The 17654-nt window shown below is 37.8% G+C and overlaps 1 protein-coding gene across 25 annotated transcripts in view; it reads right to left on the minus strand.

Annotated features, from left to right (window-relative positions):
- LOC127636528 (calcium/calmodulin-dependent protein kinase type II subunit beta-like) overlaps window positions 1-17654 on the minus strand; it is a 71942-nt gene that overhangs the window by 12435 nt on the left and 41853 nt on the right. For 7 of the 25 annotated variants that reach the window (XM_052117103.1, XM_052117090.1, XM_052117097.1 and 4 more), the window contains 4 exons: window positions 14807-14844; window positions 6308-6376; window positions 4270-4314; window positions 1637-1685 (listed from right to left, as the gene is read on the minus strand). In XM_052117103.1, the coding sequence (XP_051973063.1) occupies window positions 1637-1685; window positions 4270-4314; window positions 6308-6376; window positions 14807-14844 (201 nt within the window). Of the gene's footprint in view, window positions 1-1636; window positions 1686-4269; window positions 4315-6307; window positions 6377-9310; window positions 9344-14806; window positions 14845-17654 lie in introns of all 25 variants that reach the window. The other 18 variants (XM_052117105.1, XM_052117098.1, XM_052117087.1 and 15 more) reach the window with 6 other exon arrangements.

The following is a 17654-nucleotide window of genomic DNA, read 5'->3' on the forward strand; positions in this document are numbered from 1 at the left end:
ACTTGTAAATATTTAAAGACAAACTTGCTGTAAGCTCCGTGGTTGTTTATCAATGGTATATGCATCTGTTGAAGCCATCAGTCTGCATTATTCCAACTTCATCATGTTTAATAGGGGAACTTGTGCTGACTAACTACACTGACCATAATCCTGTAGAGAAAGTTCCACCAATCAGAGAATCAAGGCAATCAAAGTGCATCAAAAGAGCTCTGCAGCGACAGCCCACTCCTATGACACACGGTGAACTCTGCAATCAAGTCGGTTTTCCGACACTCTCAAACTACTTATATAGTTCAATATTCATTTGTTTTACAATAAACTTTAAACATATCGTTTCAATACTTTCCCATCGTTTTTATTTCGGTTACGTCATTCGCAATGCTTCATGGTATTGTACAGTTGTTCATTCCCTTTATTAAAGACGTGTCAAATTATTTTAATACTTCTTTGCTTCAAAACAAAGTTTGTAAAGTTTGATTCACCTCAGAGCTGGTTAGATTGGTTCATGACTTAGAACTCTTATGGGAAGGATTTTATGAAACCTCTATGGAAAAAATGAATGGGGAAAATACCTCCGGAACCACACAGTGGAACCACTCTATCGTGTGGTCATTAAGGCATCCTTCGAATTCCATTGTACTTTTTTTTAACATATAGATAGATATTAGTTAGAACCATACCGTATTTGTTGGTTTTGTTGCAGGTACAAATACTAGGGCTATGTCCACACTAATCCATTTTCATTTGAAAAGTCTGTTTCCAGTTTCATATCATCATCGTTTTCAAAAGTGTCCAGTAATGGAGAGCCTTTTCGAAACACTCCATTTTCATCGGAGAAAAACGCAGTTCTAGTGTGGATGAGAGGCGTAAATGTAGCGAAATAAATGCGTGGACGTGGCCTAAGACACCCGCTTATCAGACTATCAGTTAAGAATTCACAAATAATCAGTTTCGCCCACTGAGAACATTATGTGCACACACTGTCTGTGTTGTCTTAGCATCCGATTCAGGAAGTATGCATTATCAGGTGCTTCTGGTAGACAGAAAATTTTGCCACAAATTAACTGCAATTAAGTTTGCCACTTTTTATAATTGCTTTCATCAGGCAAGTGTCTGATGTAGAACAAACATGGCCAGTTCTTGAACAGGAGTTTCCATTTGGTTTGTGTCTGTTATAGTAAATGGCAATCTGGCGCTGGAATCTGTTATTTTGAATGTTATGATGAGTGCTTGTTGAGGCTGTTATAAGTGACGGTGAGTGGCAGGTGACAGCAAAGATGTTCCAACGTGCACACAGACGCAAGCTCTACTCACTCTCCAGCAGCTCCCGCTCTTACCAGTTAAAATGCAAAGCAAAATGTGAACAAGTGTTTCCCTATTCATGGTATACATTCACCAACATACAGATGTAATCTTGGTTTATTAAAATAAAAAGTTATACTAGGACAGATTAGAACCTGAACTCCTTGTACTAGAGGCAAAAAGTTTACCGTGAGACCAGTCAGTCACCATGTGTAACAAATTGTTGATCCATGTTATTAATCCACAGACTAACAAAATCCAGGACCACCACTTTTAAAACAAAGTGTCACCCATGGCTTGCTTCAAATAAAGAGTTATTCGGAATGCCACTCGCCTTTGACATCTTCATCCTCAATTGTGGTGTTGCTGCTGTCCGACGATTCCTGCGGGACAGACGAAACCAATCACTCACTAATCTCACACCTTCGTTTACACATATACACCAAAAACATGTGCGACAATCACAGACTATTAGCAATAATCAACACTGAAATAAATGGGATAATCATCACCACATATGAAGTTGTACATTCACTTCTTGTGAAAGACATCGGCAACAGTAGTGTACAAAAAGTGGTTCTCAACTGGTGGGGTCACGACCCAATAATGGGTCAAAAGTTTGTTCTAATAGGATAGCAGACTGCAGATAATTAAATGCTGAATACAAATAATCAAATTCTAACAATATAATTGTGCATTGTTGTTATATCACAGATTTTCCAATGTAAAATCTGTGTCCTATAGCAAAACCAATTGAGAACCATTGGTATAAACGGTCACAGGTCGATCTGATATTTGGATCCTTTCTGGCCATACAAGTAGGTAAGGTACTCCCATCAGTCTCCCAGCTATAATAAATATTGCTCCTCTTTTCCAGTTGTGCATCTCCACTTCAGATTCCCAGATGACAGCATTGAGTACACAGCTGCAGCCATTGAGCGCTGTCCCCTCTGCACATGCATGTATCCACCCACACTCATACTTAATATATTTCATAGCTTGCATTTAACTCCTGACATATAATAAATACAGAAGCATTATGAGTGAGCCCCTCTGGTGTTATTTCTCTCTATGAGTCTCAAAGGAGGGCGAATATGGCCATCGAATCCAGTCTGCGAAGCGTCCCATTCCAATTCCCCTCGCAAAATACTAGTACAGTATCTCTTGGAAAAATAACATTTCAAATTAGTCAATTGCATCCTGAAAGTCAACATTAAATTGAAAAGCCCCCTTTTTACTTTCTTAATGCACATTCGTGGTCATATTAAAGCAGAAAATATTTGTCTTTGTAATCTTTCATGAAAACTTGCTTTGCTTTTGAAACGACTCCTTTTTGGATGAAGTCACTGTCACCTTATTTTTTTCAAGCCCTCACCTTCAAACATTTGGTCTAATAGAATCATGATACTTTCCGTGCAAAGTCATTTTTACATGGCTCGTTGTATGTTTCGCGGCAGATTCCCGGTGAAATGAACACTGGAGGCACTAAAACAACAACTTTAATTTCCTTTCACGCAAATCACGAGTAAAACGGCAGATTATCAGTTCATAAACACATACTTTTTGCTTGGTTCCTCACACTATGCTATTTTACGACATCAAAACACTTTTATAATATCAGATGACTTATAAGGCATTACCAACTACATTTTCAAGCTTGTTCAGGCGTGATCAAATTGTGCGGAAGCTAAATTGACTTACAATGCAAATGACTGGGATACGAGTCCTGAAGAGCATGCAACATGATCACATGACACATGATCCGAAAGTGTCATCGAAGCACCACAAAATGACGTGGTTGCTTCAGCAATGGTCGTTTACATCTCACATTTACTTTTCATGACACTATTGCTTAGTTTTAGTGTAGGGAGGTAGGTTTTCTTGATTAAAAACTCAAAACCTTAAAAACCTCATCTGTTGGTGGCCTGGGTAGCTCAGTGGTAAAAGACGTTGGCTACCACCCCTGGAGTTCGCTAGTTTGAATCCCAGGGCATGCTGAGTGACTCCAGCCAGGTCTCCTAAGCAACCAAATTGGCCTGGTTGTTAGGGAGGGTAGAGTCACATGGGGTAACCTCTTCGTGGTCACTATTATTATGTGGTTCGTTCTCGGTGGGGCGTGTGGTGAGTGGATGGATGCCACGCTGGGTGGGGTGAAGCCTCCACATGCGCTATGTCTCCATGGCAACGCGCTCAACAACCCATGTGATAAGATGCAGAGGCAAATGAGATTTGTCCTCCACCACCCGGATTGAGGTGAATCACTATGTGACCACGACTTAAAAGCACATTGGGAATTGGGCATGCCAAATTGGGGGGAAAAAACAAACTCATCTGTTAGGGAGAACATTTTACTCGCTTTTAGCGCCACACAGTGGACATTTCACCTCGGTTCTGCTGCGCAATGTGGAAGCAAACGCGTAATATCATTTTGCAAAAATGTTGCCACAGTCATGTAATTTTTCATGAGATAAGGTTGTCCATTTTGGTATGGAATAAACCCTTTTCATGATCCACTCTATTACCAACAGATTAAACTATTTATTTTCTGGTTGAAAATCCTGTCTCACTTAGAATACATTTGATAGCAGAACTAAAATTGGTTGCGAATATCATGTTAACTTTAATTTCTGCTCAAAATATTGCGCATATTGACTTGATACAAAGTTGCCATTTACTACATTGCGCCAAAGCATTAAACAAGTCCTGGAAATATTGTTTTGCTTTGACTGGAACAATAAACACTGAACATAGAACTACATACTACACTCTTTTATAAAACACTGAAGGTATGACTTGTGTAACAAGCTCTTTTCCCATACACAAGCAGTCACAAAACCAAAACAATCTCGCCTACATCACAAAACAGAGGAACTGGCTACAGAAGACAGAAGCAGAGAACAGAAGAGAGGTGGAGGATGAAAGAAAAGAGGATGGGGAGGAGGGAAGAGGGGGTGGGGAAGGATGTACCTTGATCCCATCCACTGGGTTATGGATAACAGTGGTCTGAGGCTCCTAAAGAGAGAGAGAAAGAAGTAGAGGAGGAGAAAGCGAGAGAGAAGAAGGAGCAAAATGAGATGAAGGTGAGAAATGGCAAGAATAAAACAAGATTGTGTTAGCAAAAAATAAATAAATAAAGAAAAGAAAAAAAGAGATGGAGTTAAACAGGAAGTTGATGGAGATTATTAGTTGGAGGTGGCGCTCTAGTTAAAGGCAGAGGACAGCTGAAGGTCAAAGCTGAAGATCTGAAGCCAGTCCAGAGATGTGATTCCATCATATTCCAGTGCAAAACACAGTAGAACTAATGAGGAGTTCATGAAATGTACAACTCAGAATTTTTTTAATATTTCACTTAAAGGAACAGTTCACTCAAAAAGTTAAATCAGTCAACATTTACTCATTCTCATGTTGTTCCAAACCCATACATTTCTTCCATGGAACATGTCAGTTTCAGTCACCGTTCACTTTTAAATGAAACAAAGATACAATGAAAGTGAATGGTGACTGAGACTAACATTCTGCAAATTATAACAGAATTAAAACACTTCTAAGCATTCTTAAAAAGTAAGAACTTTTCTTAAAAAGTAAATCAATGTTTCTGTTGTGATTCGGGGTACTTGAGAATTTGCAGAGTAATTTGTCTCTGTTTATTTAATATGAAGTGCTCCTGTTTTTTGAGTTTAAATCCTATGCATGTAAAGATCTTATCTTTAACAGTCAAACAGATTATGCTTTTTTTAAACAGACACCGCCTTTTCACATAACACTTTCAAATGAAAGAGTTTTGCTCTTTAAATACAATAAAATATAAACTGTTATTTATGGAGTGGGGATTTTGGACCACCATTGTGTCCTTGAGCAAGGCACTTAACTCCAGGTTGCTCTGGGGGATTGTCCCTGTAATAAGTGCACTGTAAGTCACTTTGGATAAAAGTGTCTGCCAAATGCATAAATGTAAATGTAAATGTTGGAAGCCTACGGGTACAGCAATTTATCTGTTTTAAAAAATAATGCAACCGTGACAATAGAGGCTCATAATATATCTAACAAACTCAGAATCTTAACAAACAATAGGAATACATTTGTCTAGGCCAGCAGTTCTCAACCAGGGGTCCGGGACCCACTAGGGGGGCTCAGCACACTTCCAAGAGGGCCTCAAGATGACTTAAAATTAATTTTAAAGAAGAAATATTAAAATAATCCAACTTAATTAAAATGCTTAAAAAATACTTTAAGATGAACAGTATGCCCATAAAATTATAAACAGACTCTTTCTGAAACTTCTAGAATATAAAATTATACATGATAAATTATTTTAATCAGACACGTCTAGTTTCGGGCAAAGGGCCTTCAAATATGGTCTTGGACATTGGGGGGTCCTTGGAGTCCATAAGTTTGAGAACCACTGGTCTAATAATATTCTATATATCAAGTCTGAAATATAAAAACCAACAACCAACAAAAGCAAATTGTTACTTCAGACTTCAAAGCATTAACTGAGACAATGTCTGTTAATGAGCAAAAAATGCACAGACACGTACAAACAGACACGCTTATTTAACGAACATTGAAATGATTACTACATAATGGAAGCCATTCAAAATGTAAACAAATCATCAACGTTCATTTCATCTGCCGTTTATCAAAGGATAACAATAAAAAAAAACACAATGTTTTCCAAACGTTGTTCATGCACACACACTTACCAATGGAAACCTTTCTGAAAACATGTAACTAACAACAAGTGACTAAAATGAATGAAATCTCAATAATAACAACTTTTTTGGTAAATGTTGCAATGACAATGATGAAGGTGCATTTGGATTTAAGGCGTGTTTAAGCGTCGCTCACAAACACACAGCGTGGACGACAGGTGGCCTTAGAAGAGTTACATAGACACTTACATAGACAGACATGTGTGAGACAGCAGAAGGAAGCCAAAGTGACAGACGAGTCGAACGAAAAGATGGTGCGAGAGAAGACAGAGAGGAATAAGGAAGGTAAATACCAGTGCAGGAGAAGGGACGGTGCCCTTGGGACTGGTGACTATGCTGTTTTTCGTGCTGTTTGACTGTGGCTGTGCACAACACAAAACAGGGTATTAAAGGGAGTCAGAGGGACAGAAAGAGAGAAAAAATAATGTGTATGGCTGTGAGGGAGAAGGTTGTATTTTACATTCAGAATAACCTGTAGATTCTAAAATATAGAAAGCTGAGGTCACTGAGGGTTTTAAAATCACAATGAGCTGATTGTCTTGGAGATACATCAAGTGCTACAGAATTTGTGAACATTTAAAGGAATGTTCCGGGCTCAGTACTTCCATTTATTAAAAAAAAAGAAACAAAAAACTGGCAACTAAAAAAAAAAATCACAATTTCAATATGGCACTTAATTAATTAATTCCTTACATTTATATAGCAGTTTTCTAGACATTCAAAGCACTTTACATAGTATAGTGGAACTCCCCAACCACCACCAGTGTGCAGCATCCACCTGGATGATGCGACGGCAGCCATAGTGCGCCAGTACGCTCACCACACACCAGCTAATGGTGGAGAGGAGAGAGTAGAGTGATGTAGCAAATTCAGGGATGGGGATAATTCGGAGGCCATCATAGAAAAGGGCCAGGACACCAGTGTTACACCTGTACTCTTGAGATGTGTCATGGGATTTTTAATGACCACAGAGAGTCAGGACATCAGTTTAACATCTCATCCAAAAGACGGTGCTTTTTTTTACAATATAGTGTCCCGGGAACTAGGACTCACACAGACCACAGGGTGAGCACCCCCTGCTGGCCTACCTAATACCTCTTCCTGCAGCAACCACAGTTTTCCCACAGGAGGTCTCCCATCTAGGTACTGGCCAGGCTCAAACCTGCTTAGCTTTAGTGGGTAACCAGGCAAGAGCTGCAGGGTCATATGGCTGCTGGCAATAGAAGTGAAAGGGGTCAGTCCATAAACGTTAATATACATTACATACTGGTTTAAAAGTATAGCCACAAGAGTTACACGTCAAATTTGTTTGTGTTTAACTATCTATAGGTCATGGGTTATTTTTCAAGTATTACTATGTCTATATGTACAACAGTATTTATGATCTAATTTGTATTGGTATTTTTCCACCTGTTGTTTCTATTCTTGTAATTCATTGCATACAGTCAATTTACACTACCAATTTATTATCAATGTGCTGTCTTTGTTTATATCACTGGTGCTTGATAGGGACTACATAACAGGATGCAGACAGCGTCGGAGTAGAACCTCAGAATTAAATTGCACTTGACCCAGCCCATTAGCGCTTTGCATGTGCCATTTCACCAAACCCACTTGTGCCTAGACCTAGCGCATGTTTGCACAAAAATACTAAAACTCCATGGCCATGCCCATTGACTTTGCATGTATGACTTATGGCATAACTCCGTGCATAGCGCTCTTAAAATGGGGCACACTGTATTTTAATGTTTATGGACTTGCCTCATTCACTTCCAAGTGACTTATCACAAATGTAGCTTCTTCTTTTTTCTTATATGAGGGATGACTGGAAGTAATTTTTTGTGGTATTCAACATTATTCAACAAATGCTGTTACTTTAGCTTAACTTGTATTGAACCTGATCATTCCTTCAATACATGACACTTTAAAAGGGAATTAAAATCATCACATACAGTGTGACTTTGCTATAACATTGCCCAGCTGAAAAATACAGCAAAATCAGATTCTGGTGCTAGGATCTAGTTTCACATGGCTTTAGCTGGTCCAAGTTGGTTATATATAATCATTATTACACAACCGACTCTGGAATACTTGATTCTGATTGGTCGATAATTGCATTCAGCAGTCAAATATTTTTGTAAAGTGACCATTAAACCATATGACTGACTAGTGACTAGGGGTGGCTGTGGATCAGGTGGTAGAGTGGGTTGGCTGCTAATCACAGGGTTGGTGGTTCAAATCCCAGCCCACATGACTCCACATGCTGAAGTGTCCTTGGGCAAGACACTGAACCCCAAGTTGCTCCCAATGGTAGGCTAGTGCCTTGCATGGCAGCTCTGCCACCATTGGTGTATGAGTGTGTGTGTGAATGGGTGATTGGGACACAGTGTAAAGCGCTTTGGGAACCTCTGAGGTTAGAAAAAAGCGCTATATAAGTGCAGACCATTTAGTGTCCCAGAGAACATTTCCTAGTTTTATGCCTTTTGTATAACTCCACAGTCTCGTTCTTCTAACATAATCAAATCATTTTAACTTAAAAAGTATTTTATGTCCATTTATTTGGCGAGTAACTGTGTACTAAGCAGTATAATGTACAGTCATCTGATCATTATCACTGGATGATTGATCAGTTGCATTTCTAGCCAGTTGGGCAGAGGTCAATATGAAAGACCATCAAGGTCAAGCCGATTAGGAGTAGACCACTGTGGACCAACAAAAAAACACCTTAAACTACTATAAAAAATGGGAAAGAAAGAAAAGCCAATAGAAAAGGCTAACGCAGAAAACAGTCAAGAAAATCTACGCTTGGTCCATTGTTTTCTTAGAGGAAAACGTCATAAGAAAGCAAAACTGGAGAAGAATCCATTTGAACAATCACAGACAAAAGTAGACAAACACACGGACTCAAAAGAAGCAACATCGAAAGACAAATACAAGAAAGACAAAAGACATGTTGCTTTAGACTGCAACTAACAATCAAACAAACAAACAAACACAACAATGGACAAAATGTACCACAACCCTACACAATGTCAATAAAGTCAACCTAAATGCACTATGACAGACCCAAAAGCCCCTCACTGGTATCATTAAATGCTATCTGAACCTTTATATCAATTGCTTGGCATTTGAGCATGAGAGGAATCAATATAGATCATTAAAAAAGGAAGAGTAGATTCATTTGGCATTTTGCTTTCAATGACACAAATGCTCAATGAGCAAATGTATGGATAAACCAGAGTGAAATGAGAACGGGGTGGAGGGATAAAGAGATTAAGATTAAACATCATTCTCACCATGTATTGAACGGTGGAGCTGGATTTCCGTTTCTGGTGTCGGGGAGTGATGGAAGGATGCCAGATGGAATGAGAGAGTTAAAACACACGTTATGGATGAATCTGGATATGAGATGAGCATTAATCACACTAACACTGACTGACATATGAAAGGTGGAAAATCAAGGAAGTTTAAGGAAATGTGGGCATGGGTTTCTGCGTAAGAGGGATCTGGTCATAATTCATCTGGCAGATAAAACTATGAGGACATTTGCAGGTTTTAATGCATACAGAATAGGCAGACAGCAGAATAGGCAGTGTAAATGTAAAAAAAAGTGCTTAAAATCAGCTATTCTGTGTACTTGTTTGATGTTATTAAATTGTATTTCATATAGGCATTATATCATCCATTCTGCTCTTTAGATATTGGCATCGGCCACTAAAAAACCCTGTATTGGTCAACTACTAGTCATGACTCTTCGATGACATAATTTTGTAGGACTTATTTACTGGTTAAAATATCTAAAACAAGAAAAAATTACTTGAGAAGCAGAATGACATAAGATGTTATGTCTTGCTCACAGAGAAATCTAACAAAATGTTGTGGGGTTTATGCTTGGGAATTTTTTTTTTTGGCAAATGGGGTTTTCTTACCACATAGTTTTTTCTTTTTATAAGCATAAACATTAATAAATGGTATTAGATTTATCTGAAAACAAAAGTCTTATGTCATTTTGCCTCTGAAGTAAATGTAGCTTGTTTAAAGAATATTTAGATATTTAATGATTTTTAAATAATTTAAAATAATTTTTACAATCAAATTACAATATTTTTACAATCAAGTTCTGTGTCCAGTATTCTCCGATGTCTCATTAGAATTAGGACTAGCAATGTCCAATTCTCAAATCTCGTTTTTAAATTTGGTTGGTTGAATTAACTTAATGCGTCCCACTTTATATTAGGTGTCCTTAACTACTATGTAGTCATTAAAATACATACAATGCATTGTTTTTTTTACAGTGTAACTACACGTTGTTCTGCAAAATTCTCACAAGATTCACATGTGGTATTGAGGTTGAGGTACGGGTAGGTTTAGGGTTGGATTAGTGTTAGGTTAAGGGTTAAAGGTGAGGTTAACAATGTAACTATAAATGTAAGTAAATGCAGGTACTTTAAATGTAAGTATTTCAACAATACGCAAGTACATAATATGCACATTGTATCAAATGCTTCAGTACATAGTAGTTAAAGACACCTAATATAAAGTGGGACCACTTCAGCGCAGCTTGTGAATACTGTTTTGGGGTGAAAAAACAAATCGGTCCAAAGAGACAATGGCAATCACAATGCAAGTAGACACCCATTATACAACAGATGGTAGCTTAGCTTGCTACATTTTTGAGTAGCTAGCCCAACTACAGAACTGTAGGTTAATGTAGCAGATGGTTTCTTCTCCAAAGTGGCTTAAAAGTACATGTATTTGTTACTACAGGAACAATTGCCTGGGGCAAGTTATGTTTAAGTGTCTTGCTGTAGTGCACAATAGCGTTAGCTTAAAGAAACGGCCAGTATGGGCTTTGAACCTAAAACCATTGGCTTGTAAGCTCAAAGATCCTTAACCACTCTGAAATGGCAACATTATCTCTATTCATGACTTAATCTCATCTACGTATTTTCCTGTTCTCTTTACTGCTCCTTTATTTCATCAATTATTTGTTTCCAACTGATAAGTTGACTTAAGGTGAAACCATGGTTGTCGGTTAGTTTCCTTACAATTTCTCCAGCCGTGATGCACTGTATGAAGCTCCACTACATAAGTCAAGAGGGCAAGAAACGAGAGCTTAGAAAAAAAGAAGAGAAATGTCAGAATGGAGAAGTGTGGTGAGCCAGTTGCTAAGCAATGAGTGAGGTGCGGTGGAAGTGTCTATTTCAGTCTCCTAGTTCCCTTCTCCGATCGCCAGCTATTCCTAGAGCGAGAGCTTCGTTACCCACTGAGGTGGCCCACCCTGCTCTGGATCGCGATATTGAGGAGAGATATCATGGATGGAGCGTGAGGCGTAGGAGGAGAGAACATGGAACGATTGGCCTAGAGAGCGGGAAAACACCCTCATTACTGCAGCTGACAATCACAGGGCCGATGAAAGCTTGCACCTGCCTGAGCAGTTAATGAGAGCTCCAGAAAAGGAACGTTTTCTGATGCTGGTGCCCTGGGGGCAGTTTTTAAGAGAATCTGTGCATGAAATGCACATCTGTAGATAGTAGGAAGAGCACACAGCTGAATACTGTGATGAGAACACAGTCTGACCAAAGTGCTGACAGTGGGCGGCACTCAATGTTGATTCAGACACAACCGCAGTCAGATACGTAGAGGCCAGAGAGAAACTGAGTGAGAGACACTAAAAATACGGATGTACGATATGTGGTGACCGAATCGGTATTGGACAATACTAGTGCTTTTTTATTATCGTATCTGTATATGCCGATATTGGAAGCCGATAATATCCGATAATAGGGCTTTTTTTGTCCTAAATCAAAGAGTATACTCTTTTTCTAAGCCAGGTTTAAGAAGTATTAAACAGTTATCCGTTTTACTGTAAATTATAATGTTTTGATGACCGATTTCAATTTAAGCATGTACAATTTTAGCTTTTAGCTTTAGTTAACAGCCATAATTATAACAATCATTTATTGGTATCGCCCAAAATTCATTTTCTGGTTCATCCTTAATAAAAATAAGAGATATAGAATATTTATTGGTCATAATAACAATTAATGGCCATAACAAAAAATCAATTAACATATTGGCAAACTTTTTATATCGGTGCATCCTTTATAAAAATAAAAAAAGATACAAAAGACTTTAGTGACCATCATATCGGTTAACTGCCACAAAATAAATAATGGTTTATCAGGATTGAACAGAATATCTATATCTGTGCAATCTGAATAGAAAACATGACAAATATAATATTTGTTGGCCATCTTATCATTTAACAGCCATATTGTAAAAATTGGTTATCGGTATTGATCAAAATTCCCATATCATTAATAGTAAATAAGAGATATAGAATATTTATCAGCCAACATAATGGTTACCGGCAAAAACATAAAAATTGGTCATCTGCATAGACAACAATTCTCATATCGAGACATCATTGATAGAAAATAAGAGCAACAGAGTATTTATTGGCCATCATACTGTAGCAGTTAATGGTTCAAAAATAAAAATCAATTATTTAATCTGACAAAATTCCTATATTGATGCATCCCTTATAGAAAAATAGAGCTGTAGCATATTTATCAGATATCATAATGGTTAGCAGCCAAAACATAGACTTGGTTATCGGTTATCGAAAATTCCAATATCGGTACATTTTTAATAGTGAAAGGGAGATATATTTTTCAGCAAACATAACTGATAATGGCCATGACATAAAATTGGTAATCGTATAGGCCAAAATCCTTACAGTACACGGGTGCATCCTTAATAATAAAAAAAGAGATCCAGAAGATTTTAATGGTCATTATATCGGTTAAGAAGAGTCAGAACATAAAAATGGGTTATCGCCCAAAAAAATTCGTATTCGTAATAGAAAATGAGAGGTATAGAATATTTATGGGCCATCATAATGGGAGGGGCCATTACATAAAAATCGATTATTGTATCGTTCAAAATTCCTATCCTAGAGCATCCTTAACAGAAAATATGGCTGCTTTACTGGTAACAGTTATTACATAAAAATGGGTTATCAGTATTGTCAAAAATTCTTTATCTGTGCATCCCCAATAGAAACAAATAGGTATAGAATGTTTATGGGCCATCATAATAGTGAGCGGCCATAACATAAAAATCAGTAACTTATTGGCCAAAATTTCTATATTGGTGAATTCTTAATAATAAAAAAAAGAGATATCGGTTAATAGCATAACATACAAATAGGTATCGGTATTGCCAAAAAATCCAATATTGGTGCATCCCTAATAGAATAAAAAGATGAACAACAGCAAGAAAGAAGAAAAGAAGTACCTGGGAAGCTAAAGTTTAAGTGAGATTACCGAACTATGACCCATAACGCATTTTAAAATATTAAACGTAATCTCTGAGACACTTCAGCCGAAACCTCCTCATTTATTCAGGGCTAAAAGTTACACAAATATAGCATTGGCGGAGAAAGCAGCGGCAGGATTTTCCTCGGAATGCTTTTAAGCATCAGCCTCATAAAAACGGCATGCTAAAGGATTATGTAATGTATGATTAATGCTCCGAGTGAGCCTGGCCCGACCGGAGAGGATTATTCTCTAGATTATACTCCTCATCCAATCCCAAACAGAGAGCAGTCAGAGTTTCATTTCTAATTCAGCGGTGCGATGGAGGTGAATCTGTCTGAGAGGATTATACGTTATTATCAGAACAAACGAACCTTCAAGTGCACTCTCTCTAACAGCTCATTACAGGTCGGAGGTCAACATCTGTGCGCATTCTCTCAATGAAAGACCTGCACATCTGAGGTAAACCAACTCTTATGACTTCAGTCCAAGTAGAGGAACGCTCGAAATTGAAATGCAAATGGAGGTGCTACCCTGGCATGGGTACTGCTATTGGGGCATGAAGCATAATGGGTAGATGATAAAGGTGTAATAAGGCAAGACACAGGTCAGAAATGAAAAAGCACAAGCTCACGATGGTTTCAGCTGCCACCCCAAAAGCCTTAGTATTTAATCATACATATGACACATACAGTCACATTTAACTCACTAGAATAACTGTACATTGTACTTATATAATATTATTGATAAATACTAACCCTAACTAAAAACCTACCCCTAAAATAACTTTTTGCTTTTTTTGATATTTGATTTATGACTTATTGTCTCAATTGGGGATGTCCCCAGATTTCCCAAAAAGGGAGGTTTTGCCAGATTAAGGTAACTTCTGAGGATAATTTGGCCCTGAAGTATAGCTAAGTAAACCCAGACACAAAGCGACTGCCGAAAAGGACAGAACATAGAGACAGAGACTGCAAAAACAAACACATAAACACACAGATCTGCTCCAACATCATCGGTACAGATCACAGACATTTAGTGAGTGCCATATCAAAATTTACAGGAAAAGGAACTTTTAGGAATCCCTGAACAATGTGAGCTAGGCAAACTTTGCAAAAATAATTTTCCTAATCAGTATTTTAGTCTTGTTCTCAAGTAAACATACAAAACCTTACTTAAAACAAGATAAATGTACTTCTTTTTTACTCTAATTGCTTTAGATATTAAGACTCACATATCTTGAATTAAGTGTATTTGTTTTACCCCATTGTCTTGTTTTAAGCAAAAATCGAGCTAAATGTATAGATGATTGTGAAAAAAACAATGTGGCATTCAATTTATCTCATTTTAAGGATGTTTAGATGGAAAACAAGACAAAAAAATACTGATTAAAAAAGGCGAACAAGGATAGAAAGACCGAGAAAGAGGAATGAAATGGGAAGAGGAGAGGAGTGGAAGAGGACGTCTTACCTTGACATCGGCCTTCTTGTTGAGCAGGCTCTTGGCTGCTGTAGACGTGGAGAGAGGAAGGGTAAACATCAGCACACTCGGACAGGAGCAACAGTCAACATTACCAGAGCGCTAATGGTGCTCGCCAAACACTGCGCCAGCCAGCCAGCTGGGAAAATCCCCCCCGCCCCACATTCAGAGGATTAAAGCTGTTTAAAACACTACACGTGGAATGCACGAACACATATGCATCATACACACACATGTGTTGCATGTTAGGATGCATACTATGCGACTGAGCAGAATTCTTTGGAATTAATTAGAAATTATATTCGATGCATCCCGTACAGGAGTGAGGGGTTAGGGAATGGCTGGTATACATGCAGATGTGTCTAAACGCACTAAACATCACATTGGCGACTTTCCATTGACTTCATTATTTTTGTATAAAGCTAATTATATTTTCTATGGCCGAACTAAACTTTACCCTCACATAAACCTTTTTAGATTTTCATTAAGACATTATTTGGGATGTTCATTAAGCCGTTTTCCTCCCAAATAAAGATCCATTGGCTGGTAGGTGATTTCAGGATTTACTATTTTTGTGCACTGCAAAAAAACTAAAAACTAAAAAGTTTTTTTTTACTTGTTTCCCCGTAAAGAATATCTAAAAATCCATAAAACATGAGAAGCAAATTATATAGTCTTGTTTTCATAGAAATGTATTTGCCAATTCAAATCCATTTTTATTTGGCTATTCAAATAAACACTCACTGAGCACTTTATCTAATCAGCCAATCGTGTGGCAACAGTGCAGTGCATAAAATAATGCAGATATGGGTCAGGAGATTCAGATAATGTTCACATCAACCATCAGAATGGGGAAAAATGTGATCCTAGAGATTTCGACTGTGGCATGATTGTTGGTGCCAGATGGGCTGGTTTGAGTATTTCTATTGATTTTCACACACAACAGTCTCTAGAGTTTACTCAGAATGGTGCCAAAACAAAGAACATCCAGTGAATGGCACAGACAGAAATGCCTTGTTGATGAGAGAGGTCATCAGAGAATGGCCAGACTGGTTCGAGCTAACAGAAAGGCAATGGTAACTCAGATAACCACTCTGTACAACTGTAGTGAGCAGAGTAGCATCTCAGAATGCACAACATGCCGAACATTGAGGCGGATGTGCTAGAACAGCATAAGACCACGTCGGCCAATTATTAGAACCATAGTGTTCCTAATAAAGTTCTCAGTGAGTGTATATTTTTTTTATAGAAAACTATTTGCCAATGAGGTAATAAAATACACTTGTTTTGCCATGGAATTAAGTATATTTTTTTAATTGTTTCTACTTCTAAGCATAAACCTCACTAAAGTCTGTAAGGTTTCTATGAAAACAAGATTTAAAACCTTGTGTTATGTTTAATATTTTTTACTGGAAAACATAACAAAAATATTAAGGAAATTATCATTTATTTTGCAGTGTTGGAAATTGCTCCCCACAATTTAAAAAGTGGTGGACCTATGTGAAACCTCACTAGTGAAGATGTCCAAGCAGCATGACAGCTGGTTGACTATAGAAGTCTTGCTGGTTAAAGGGAAAGTGCACCCAAAAATAATCATTTTCTCACCCTCATGTCATTCCAAACCTGCATTTCCCCCCCCCCCATACTATAAAAGTGAATGGTGACTGAAGCTAACATTCTGCCGAACATCCCTTTTTATATTCCAGGGAAGAAAGGAAGCCATATGAATAGGTTTGGAACGACATGAGGGTAAGTAAATGATGACAGATTTATTTAAAAAAACTGTCCCTTTAACCTGGTTAAAATGATGGGTGGAGACACCAGCATCACAACATCAACTTTTAACCTTTGAGGACATCCCCTGACGACCCTAAAGTACAGCAAAGTAATTTCACAAACACACACACTGCAGATAAAGCGTGAAATGCCGAGATGCTCAGATGATCCGTACATGAAGCAAGCACCAGTAACTGTAAAATGCTCAATTTTCCTCACAAGTGAGCTTGTTGAAGCTTTGTCAAAGTGAATAAAAACCTTTTAAGACAACAGCAACTGATTCATGCAGTACATAAATGAAATCAAATGAAATGGAGCCATCAGCAAATCTGATTTGAAATTTAAATGATTCTCATCTGCACTGCCATGGCAACACAAGAGATATTCTACATTTCTAAAGCACTATAGTCGATTGACTTCAAATCCGTGCAGATATAGGGAAGGTGTTGCGTGAAGGGGCTAGAAAGAGAGGAAAAGAGAGAGAATCTTACCTTGATACAAATTTTAGAGGCAGAAAGGAATGAAGAGAGGGAATAGAATAGATTAGAAGGAATAGATTAAGAGAGAGAGAGATAACCTGAGGTCCATTTGATGGATGTTTGTTTGTCTGGACAAGGGTAGGGGGTTCAAATGCGTGCAACTGACGACTAAAACAAAAGTCTTTGGTTTATTTTCAAAGTTTTGTCTTTGGCATGTCACATCAATGTTTCAAGTCCTTTTCTATGCCATCATTGGGGTGGTAACAAACTTGATTCACCAAATACAACTGACCAAAAAACACACACAGAGACAAACAACGAAAAAACACTTTAAATATTCTACACACAGAGAAATGCTTTAAGATGTAAAGAGTTGCACTATAGGTAAAACCGTAGGTAAACACTGTTCCATCAAACTACATTCAAAAGCATGCAACTGTGTTAAAATGATTACCACCAAACAACTCTTCAAATTTCACACACATAAATAAACACACTTCTTCTCATTGTTGCAATACATATTGGTTCTCACAGACAAAAAATGTATCCGTTTATGGCAAATCATTGAAGGACATTGAACCCCC

This window comes from Xyrauchen texanus, chromosome 44 (assembly GCF_025860055.1).
Source record: "Xyrauchen texanus isolate HMW12.3.18 chromosome 44, RBS_HiC_50CHRs, whole genome shotgun sequence".
Classification (NCBI taxonomy): Eukaryota; Metazoa; Chordata; class Actinopteri; order Cypriniformes; family Catostomidae; genus Xyrauchen; species Xyrauchen texanus.